The sequence below is a fragment of the Manacus vitellinus genome, unplaced genomic scaffold (genome assembly GCF_001715985.3).
Source record: "Manacus vitellinus isolate BGI_N305 unplaced genomic scaffold, ASM171598v3 scaffold_14_pilon, whole genome shotgun sequence".
NCBI lineage: Eukaryota > Metazoa > Chordata > Aves > Passeriformes > Pipridae > Manacus > Manacus vitellinus.
Genome location: NW_021939063.1, coordinates 16,856,837 through 16,866,345, shown reverse-complemented (window position 1 = coordinate 16,866,345; position 9,509 = coordinate 16,856,837). Strand labels below are relative to the sequence as shown.

The following is a 9,509-nucleotide window of genomic DNA, read 5'->3' as shown; positions in this document are numbered from 1 at the left end:
AAAAAGGTGAGTTACAACAGTTCTAATGGCACTGCCCCCAGGGCAGCCAGGGCATCACCACACCACACACGGGCTGCCCTGGGAGAATCCCTCACCCAGATGGGGCACAGAGATGGGAAGGCAGCAATGACGTATATATAGCTCCCTCAAAACATTTGGATAAAGGGACAGGAACTTGGCTCTAATCCCAACTCTGGCACCTGACACATCACAACTCTTCATTCATTGTATTCATTTGCAGGTAGTGAATAATATTTGCATAATTCACAGGAGTTATGGCAAAACAAATACATACAGGACATGCCACAATCATAGATATACCAAATAAACATGAAATAATTTTAAAATATGGCTTTATAGAGGCAAATATTTAAAACCAAACCCCTGTAATCTTATAAAATGCTCAAAGTTGGGCAGTCTTTGAATGTGAACATCATAGAACACTTTCCTTCTCCCCTTTCCCATCACCTCCAACACAAATGTACCTCACAAAGCAATACAAACTCTGCCATACCTCAACAGAAACAGGGATGACAGGAGGAAGGAATGTTAGAAACTGATTTTAATAAATCACGTTACAAAACCCTAGGACCAGTGCACAAAGAAGAATGGAGCTCTCATCCAACACTCTGAACTGGGTTCCCCAGACAAAGTCCAAAGCCTCGAGCTGAGCTTTGCTGTGTCACTCAGATTGGACAATTCAGATCCACTCTGGAGCCTTGTTTTCCTTTTTGTCTTTTAACATTCTTCCAAGCCTGTTAACACACCAGCACTGTGTGCCTACCACAAAGTCCTTTTTGCCTGCATCACTGGAAGCACATCATTTACATCCTAGACTCTGATAACACTTCCATAAATATTTGCCTCACCTCAACTAAAAAAACAAAATCAAAACTCAAAATACAGCGAGAGGAAATATTTTGATCACAAAATAAAACATATCAGCAAACCAAGGCCAGGTTCCCATAAAAAAAAATAATTAGAATAGGAAAAAAACCAACAGGTAGATGTACTTATTGGTAATCTCCCTTAAGTGGTGAAAACCTTTGGATCCTGAAACACCACCAAAACACAGCAAATAAAGTTCCTGACCCCAGGAAACAAACCAACCCCAGCACCCCAAAACTTGCTGTGATCAGCACATCTTAGGCACAGGATCTGGAGATAATTACCAGAAGGGATGCTGGTAGGGTCCATTCAGAGAACATGCATTTGGCACTTCTTCCTGAATTTCAGGAGTCCTTCCTCTAGAGCAGTCTCTTGTATACAATTGCATGTCCAGCTGCACGCCCTGGAGGTTGTGGATTCAAGAGGAACAGCAATACTCTCTGCAGGATACTTTCAGCTGCTTAAATCCTTATTAAAACTCTTCACATATTGTACCAGTTAAATTCAAAACATTACAGGAGAGGAGTTTGACAGTGGCAAAGACACAACACAGTGGTTACAATCCAGAAAACTTACATGTCATCAAACACAAATCCATGACAAACTCAAGTCTTCACATGAGGCTACATGAAGGCTTTATGAAAATGGAAATGCATGGATGCTTTTTCCTGTAACAAGAATAACTGTTTACTGTTCAGATGATATTCTGTAACTACAGGAGGTAAGTTTGGAAATATGGACTACTACCAATTCTACTAAACTACTAAAACACTCCTGGTAGAACACTTGGCATTCTTCTATTCCCAAGTTTAAAACAGCAGCAGAATTTACTCTTGTAAATGGCTGTTAAAGCCTCAGTGCATTAGTATGCTGAGGCTGCCTCCTGTTCCCTCCTCTTATCCCACATAGTCAAAGCCAAACCAAAACCCTGTAACATTTCTGGCACTGTTGAACCTTCCCTAGCAATATGCAACAGAATCACGTCATATACATTAGTCTTTAAAAGCAAAGCCCTGATTCAAGTAATAAAAAAGCAATCTTTCCCACTGCTCCCTCTTTGCAGGACGGCTTCTTCACCATCTCCTTGCCTTTGTGGTATGGACTGAGGTGATCATAGGTTTTTAAATTGCTCTGTGTAACTTTTCCCCTCCACCCACAGGTCCTTGGCTTCTGTGCTCATTGGTTATTGCACCCTGGGGCTGCAGAAGAGGTGCCTGCCTGCTTCTGCTTCTTGCGGCGCTTGTTCAGGAGGCGGTTGTTGGACGTTTTCAAGTCCTTGATTTTCACCTGATCATAGTCCACCCTCATGGTAGCCAAAGCACTGGTCATCTCCTCCTGAAACCAAGGAAGCAATTTATTGAACCTCTTGAAGCAGTGAGGGCATGGCCACCCCACACTTACTGCCAGGAGACGAATGTAGAGAAGGAACCCTCTGTCACACCACAGCCACAAAGAGCTGAGCCCTTTCTGCTGCACTGGACGATGACTAAAGGCTTTGTTCTACTCATGAGGAGCTATTCACACAGCATGTCACATGTGAGCATGCAGGACCACACTCCCCTGGCCTAAATTCCACCATGTCCTTATGCCCAGCATTCCTCACTGGCTCTGGGCCTTCACCAGCTTCTCACAGGACACTTAGGACACGGCTCTCCAGCTCCACCACCAAACTAGGACAGCAGGGCTGGAATAACGAGCCCACACAAAGATGTTTAGTTAAAAGTCTGTGCTTCAAATTCACACACCTCCTTACTTTGAATTAATGCCTAAGTGCAGGCACATTTTAAAATTTTTAATAAGGTTGTGAACAAAAACAGGGGCAAGTATTGATCTCTTCACTCTTGTAACCAGTGACAGGACCTATGGGAATGGCTGGAGCTGTGTCAGGGGAGGGTTAGGTTGGATATCAGGATAAGGTTTTTTCCCCCAGAGGGTGGCCAGGCACTGGAACAGGCTCCCCAGGGCAGTGGTCACAGCACCAAACCTGTCTGAGTTCAAGGAGCATTTGGACAACACTCTCAGGGACAGGGTGGGATTGTTGGGGTGTCTGTGCAGGGCTAAGGGTTGGATTCAATGATCCTCATGGGTCCCTTTCAACTCAGCATATTCTGTGACTCCGTGAAAAATCTCCTAAATAAATGAATGCCTAAGCATTTAGTTCAGGAAAGGAAAAACAAATACAATGGGAATGTCAGGAGCTCAAGGGAGCATCTCTGGGACCTGCACAATGCACAAGCACAAGAAGTTCTCAGAAACATGGAAAAGAAGAAGGCTCAGTGAAAATATCTGCTTGATCCCTGACTCAGGAGGCAAATGTTGTCTAGGTCTTAAGAAATTTTGCCATTACACAGCTCAACAGCTGAGACTACACATCAGTGATTTAAATAAAATCAGTAATCAATAAAACACACTCCAGTAATGTTGCAATTGTCAAAATGCCACGCATTGTAAGTGCAGAAAATTCAGAATGAATTGTAAAAGCATGCCAACCTGATCAAGGCCAGCAGGAAAGAGTTAAGACTTTTAGTCTGCCCTATAGTTTCAGTTTGCAGGAAGCATTCAATTGTCATCAGTACAAATAGTAGGTGAAGCACCTGGTTAGATTAAGGAAAAGACAGACAATATTTTTATTCCCTCTTCTCCAGCCCCCAGATGTCATAGCAAGACAAGGCTAAGGTTATTTAATATTGTTTTACAATACAGGAACAGAGCAGAAAAGCAGAATGCACCTCAGCCCTCCCATCCTGCCCCCCTATATTTTCATCATATTATTCGCTTCACTGTAATGAACTTCAGACTCCCTCAGCACTGTCCCTCTCCTCTGTGGTTCCATGCAGTGGCTCAGCAGGCAGCATCATTAATGCCTTTGATCATAAACACCACCTCTGTTGATATTTGGTGCAGCTGTAAGGCTGCCAGATGAAGCTCATATAGCATCCATTTTTTTTAAACAGTTATCATATACACTACTGTTCTAAACAAGAACGTTTATGCTTCCCTTGTTTGACATGATTGTATTCAAAAGAGTTTCAGTCTCCAAGGAAATGCACATATACAGAAAAGACAGCTCATCTAATCTCAGACTTGACTTAAAGAAAACTGAACTAGGATTGACTCACTTTAACTTCATCCCAGTGGTCTTTATCCTCTTGCAGGACCCGGGCAGTATGAAGAGGAGTTGGTGGCACTGACATTGATCTCTGAGAAAAGGGAAAAATACCAAGAGAAGTTCTGAAAAGTAACATTTGGGAAGTGACTGCTTGCTCTTCTATGTGTATGAAGGGCACAAAACTTGATCTAATGTCCTCTGATGGCCCTTGTTATTCCTGCTTCCAATCACTCCACAAGTGAACTCCTGTGTGTGGTAGAAAAGGACTACAGCCCTTATACAACAGTATCTTTAAAGAACAAAAGGAGAGAGAAATTAGTGCTGAATTTCTTTCCCTCTGCTCCCTTCCAGTCCAACCAGTGACCTGGTATTGGATAAATTTCCATGTACATTTTAGATTTTAACTGTCATTTCAGTATTCATTAGTCAATGTCTTTAAGAGGTTAATTTGACCTTTTATCTCCTAGGATTTGCTGTAGAAGACATTTCCTTGTCCACATCCATTAAGTGAGATGACCACTTTATCAGGTCATTAAGTGTGCCCCAAAGAGGAAATGATACCATTGCTCAGGGCAAGGCACAGCTCAGCAGACAGTGCCCCACCTGAGGTGCTGCTCCACAGAAAACTGGCATCAGTGCTCAGCTGCCATGAAATCAGTAGGTACTTTATATTAGAATAAGGCACAATTTCTAAAGCACAAAGCACAGTTCCTTAGCTAACTCAGCAAGAATCGTGGCATTTCTTGTCAGTCCGTAACCCAAACTATAATTTCATTTGGATCTTCTATCTTTTTAGGCTTTCTACCCAAACTTGCTGTCTACTGCTGTGGCATCCTCCACCAGACAGAGCTGCATTGTCAGGAAGAGGAGATCCCTGTAAAACAAGGCTTACATTGGAAGCACTGCTGCAGTTCCAGAAGGAGGCAGAAATCCTGACTCCTGCATCCATGTCTGGCCAGGGTATAGTTTTATCAAGTACAGCTGGGACAGGAGAAATGGAAAACAGCCTGGCTTTAGTGATGTCCCTGTCCCTGCTGAAGGTGCTCTCCTATCTGCTGTGAGCTGCTGCTTGTTAAAAAAATCTTATCCACAAGTAACTGGAGGATTCTGTGCTCCACCTAAACTGGCAACTAAAAAAAAAAAGAGGGGGAATGAAAAAAGAAGACACAAAGCATCCTCCTCTACTGCTTGTGCAAGGCACTTCCCCATACATGTTCCCACTTTGGGATTTAGGAAAAGGGAGAACAGAGACATTCACTATATTGGTCTTTCTCTCTCCCTCCCCCTGCCTCATGGTTACAAGATGTTCAGCAGAAAAAAAGCCAACTTGCAGCATTTTTCAGAGGACAGTGTTTGAGCAGGGCTCTGGTGCAGCACTCCCCAGACCTTGTCTCTAATCCCTCCTGATTAACTGGCTCTGTGCATATTCAGAGTAACATGTGTCACTGTAGGTGGCAGCTCCCTCAGCTATTAGGCACTCACTCCACGAAATTCCTGGCCTGCTGACTTCTGAAACACCTCCTTATTGGGCCTTCAAACACTTAAAGCTGGAGGTATATAATGTATTCTGACCAATGATTCCATTTTTATTTGGTTAAAAAAGACTTACAAACATTGTCTAGGGCCTGTTCTAGTTCTCCAGAGTCTTTGCAACCTCAATTTCTCAGCTTTTATAACTCTTAAGTGATGCCATCTCTCTCCTTCATCAGGATGTCATACAGGTACATTTCTTGTGATTCCAAGGGCTCCCAGACCTTGCAGCAGCCATTCCAGGAATGGGCACTATCAGCCACAGCTCTGCTTCTGCCCTGGCCTGTGAGGATCAGCATAGTCAGAGAGAAAAGGGCATTATACAGAACAAGTGGTTCTGTGCCTGGCTGACAATTTTTTGGGCAGCAAGAACAAGACTGGTGTCTTTTTAGGCACAAATGTGAGAAGTATAATCTACTATTTTGAGGGACACCTACAGAGCAGAGATGATATCATGAAACTCAGTCTTGTAGCTCCTGGGATTCTTGTCTCTTATTTGAAATAATCAATACTGTATTATTAGAGTACATTTCTCCTTTTTCCCCAAAACTGCTTTTTAGGGAAAAGTGAATTCAACCAAGTCATAGAAGGAAATCTGAGCTGGGACCATTAACAGCTCTGTGTACCACCCTACCTGGCAATCTCTCATGGGCAATAACCTGAGACCCTCACTCCTCCCTCAGGCATTTCCAAGCTGTGCCAAGGGTGAGAATTCCCACTAAGCACAGCACTGTGTTCACACTAACAAAGCTATGCACAATGGTGCCTGAGGCCACTAATAATAGCTCTGTTTAAATCCTGCCCTGATGAAGTAAGCACATACAGTTTATTTTTATGTTTTTACAGGGAGTAACACATGCATATGCTGCAGAGTCAACAGTGACTGCCTGCTCACAGAATAGAGACATATTGGGCTGTTGCTTCCAAGGACACTGCTGTGGGTGTCTCTCCTTGTGTATCCTCTGGGAACACCAAGAAGAATTGTGGTTTTATAGGCAGGGGAGGGCACAAGAGGTTAATTAAGGTATCAACAGTAATAACAGTCCTTGTCTTGCTGTGCTACGTGGAGCTACATATAAGTTCTGCATGTAAGAATTAATTCATGGTGTAAAAAGAGAAATGAAACTCACATTAATCCAAGGGTGATTCATAAACTGGGACACTGTCATCCTCTCTGTGGGGTCAGTCTTCAGTAAATGGCGAATCAGTTGTTTGGCTGAAAAACAGGACCAACATGGATTGTTGAAGCCTGGGACTGTGCTCCCAAATACCCTTGAGAACACAAAGACCTGCTGAATGAAGAAACATGATTCTGCAGAACTCAAAACACCTACCCCTCTTGCTGTCACCGTGTTAAGAAGCCATGTACAGAGTGGTAGGTTACTATGTTTAAAGAGGCAGAACAGGGAAACACCCAAGACAAGAGGTAAGAAGGAAAGAAAAGGCCTGGGGATTCCAGCTCCACTCTCTACATCACCAGAGCAGCTGCTTTGGGAGCAGGAACTTGAGGAAAAGAGAAACATAGGAACAGAAAGCTGCTTGTCTGAAAGATGGCAACAAGTTTGGCACTATGAGCTGAATGAATGCATAAGCTGATGTTCTGAGAAATGATAGAAGACAATGACTAGCACAGGCTGTGGAAAAAAAGGGACAATAAACTTTGACAACTGAGAGGCCACTAAAAGGACAAAAAAGTCTAAGAAATGGATTGCCCAAACAGGCTTTGCAGCAGCTTTCTGTGAATGTGGTATCTGCCAAAGCAGGAGTTCTAAGTAACTGAGGTATGAGCTGATGAGAGTCTAGACAAGAGTTTCATTAATGTGGGTGGCCAGACCAGAAAAACTGCATCCAAAGGACATTATTTAGAAGGACTTACACAAAACTTCCCTGAGCAACCTAGAAGAACTTCTAAATAAGAGTTCTCTTTTAGAAACATCAAATGCAAGATGACTAAATGCTTGTAAGAAGCTGCCAGAGGTACAAGTTTAGTTTGTTGAGAGGCTGCAAAGGACAAGAAGAGCACAAAGCAGGGAAGAAAGCAGCAGACTGTTGAAGGTGCCTCATCAGCCTAAAAGAACACAACAAACTAGATGTTCTTAATAGGATCAAGGGTAGAGGGCCCCTATCTTCAGTCAGGCAAGCAGACAGAAACCTTACACATTTTCCAAGAGCATGTTTTCTCACCAAGCTCCTCTAGCATGTAAATAACTGCTGGAATATAAACAAGACGCAAAGCAGAGAAAATATTAACCCAGAGACTCTTAAGTAAAACATTTCCCTTAACAATGTTCAGCAGGCTGAGCTGCACAGGCAGCCAGGAGATCCAACAAGGGGTGAAAATGCCACAGATCATGGCATTATCCAACCATAATTTGTTATTGCTAAACAGCAGACAAGAACAGGATCACAGCAATATAAAGGGCTTGTAAGAAAAATAGATGAGCCTGGAGCTTGCTGACCTTTCTCTTTCATATGATGGGCAGGTGAGACTTCCAGCTTATGAGACTGTCAGGATAGGAGGCAATCAAAAACATCCACTTTCAGGACACTGGTTTGAGCCCAGCAGCTTTTGATCAATGACTTATACAAAATAAATTGTTGACCTTGATTTAAGTGGTGGCTGGCAAATTCCCACATCCCAAAAAGCTACCATGAAAACTTGCCATCCTTGCTGGCTGGATCACCAAGGAGGGCAAAGACTGAAAGAGTTCTTAAGACAGTTTGCTTTTCTTCCAACTCAGCTTGCATTCCAGCTGTCCTGGCTGTCTCCTTTCTCAGGATTAAGGACTTCTGTTTCCAGAGGGTTTAGTCTCAGCATTCACTAGCAGGAGCTGGACTTTGAAAGAAAGCTTTCAGTAGTCATTTACTTTCTGCAGCACTGAGGTTGCTGGCTGGTATCTGAGTTCCCAGTCGTTCTCTGTATCACCTTACAAAAAATTGATTTAAATTCCAAAAGAAAGGGAAACAAAAGCTAAGACAGGTTTACAGAAACAGTCTCTCTGTAAGCACTCCACCAACCAGCAGCACAGTGAGCATTGTTACCTTCCTCTGATACTTCAGCCCACTCTGGATTGGGAAACCCGTATTGCCCCATCCGAATTCTCCTCTTCATCCCTGGAGAAATGGCTTGACCAGTGTTTGAGTAGAATGGAGGGAACCCACACAGGCTGTAAGAGTGGACAAGAGAATTTCTATAACTAGGAAAGTCCTTTCATCTCTAAAGAAGTCCCATTCCAGCTCACACAGATTGCCTGACCCTCGTGACCAATTACTTGTAAGTGCAGATTTAAGATGTTTCCTCTTTCTGTTCTTTGAGACTCTCCCCAAATACTTACAGAATATATGTGATGACACCCAATGACCACATGTCACATGACTTGTCATACTTCTCAGGACCAAGGACTTCTGGGGCTGGAGAAAATTCAAACCAGAAATCAGAGTAGGTATTTCCTTTCATCTCCATCACCCTGTAACTAGCAGCATGCTCCAACAACAAATACAGGAGGCATTAAAAAATGCAACTCACTAAGTAACAAAATTAGAGAGAGACACATTTAGAGTGGATTTTTTCTCCCCCTGAGGCAGGTAAACTGGCAGGGAGCTTGATTTTGTAAGGAAAATTATTCACTAACCAGATGAGCAATCGTGCCGGTTTATAAAAAGGTGCTGAGAAGGGAAATGTCAGCATGTTTATATACAAATGTAAAGGCACAAAATCATATATGTGGAAATTCCTTAACATTTTATCACTAAACCCAGGTTACAAAAATATAGAAGGCATCAGAAGAAGAATCATCTCATGGCTAGGCTTCCAAATGAAGATAATGCAATTATCTGGTAACAGTGAATAACAGTATCTTTCAATAAAAAAAACAACTATAAGAAGTTTCATCAGAGAAGTAATTTTTCAAAAAAAATTAAGTCCTTTTTCCACCAAAGAAATTCCAAGCATGGACTGTCTCAGTCATACCATTTGATGAAT

The 9,509-nt window shown here is 42.7% G+C and overlaps 1 protein-coding gene across 5 annotated transcripts in view; it reads right to left on the bottom strand.

Moving 5' to 3' along the window:
• Positions 1-543: 543 nt before the first annotated feature.
• MAPKAPK3 (MAPK activated protein kinase 3) overlaps positions 544-9,509 on the bottom strand; it is a 106,184-nt gene continuing 97,218 nt past the window's right edge. For 4 of the 5 annotated variants that reach the window (XM_018068595.1, XM_018068592.2, XM_018068594.2 and 1 more), the window contains exons 7-11: positions 8,863-8,938; positions 8,570-8,694; positions 6,658-6,743; positions 4,008-4,088; positions 544-2,223 (exon numbers count right to left, since the gene is read on the bottom strand). In XM_018068595.1, coding sequence (XP_017924084.1) covers positions 2,065-2,223; positions 4,008-4,088; positions 6,658-6,743; positions 8,570-8,694; positions 8,863-8,938 — 527 coding nt within the window. In that variant the 3' untranslated portion in view covers positions 544-2,064. Of the gene's footprint in view, positions 2,224-3,378; positions 3,483-4,007; positions 4,089-6,657; positions 6,744-8,569; positions 8,695-8,862; positions 8,939-9,509 lie in introns of all 5 variants that reach the window. The other variant, XM_018068593.2, reaches the window with a different exon arrangement.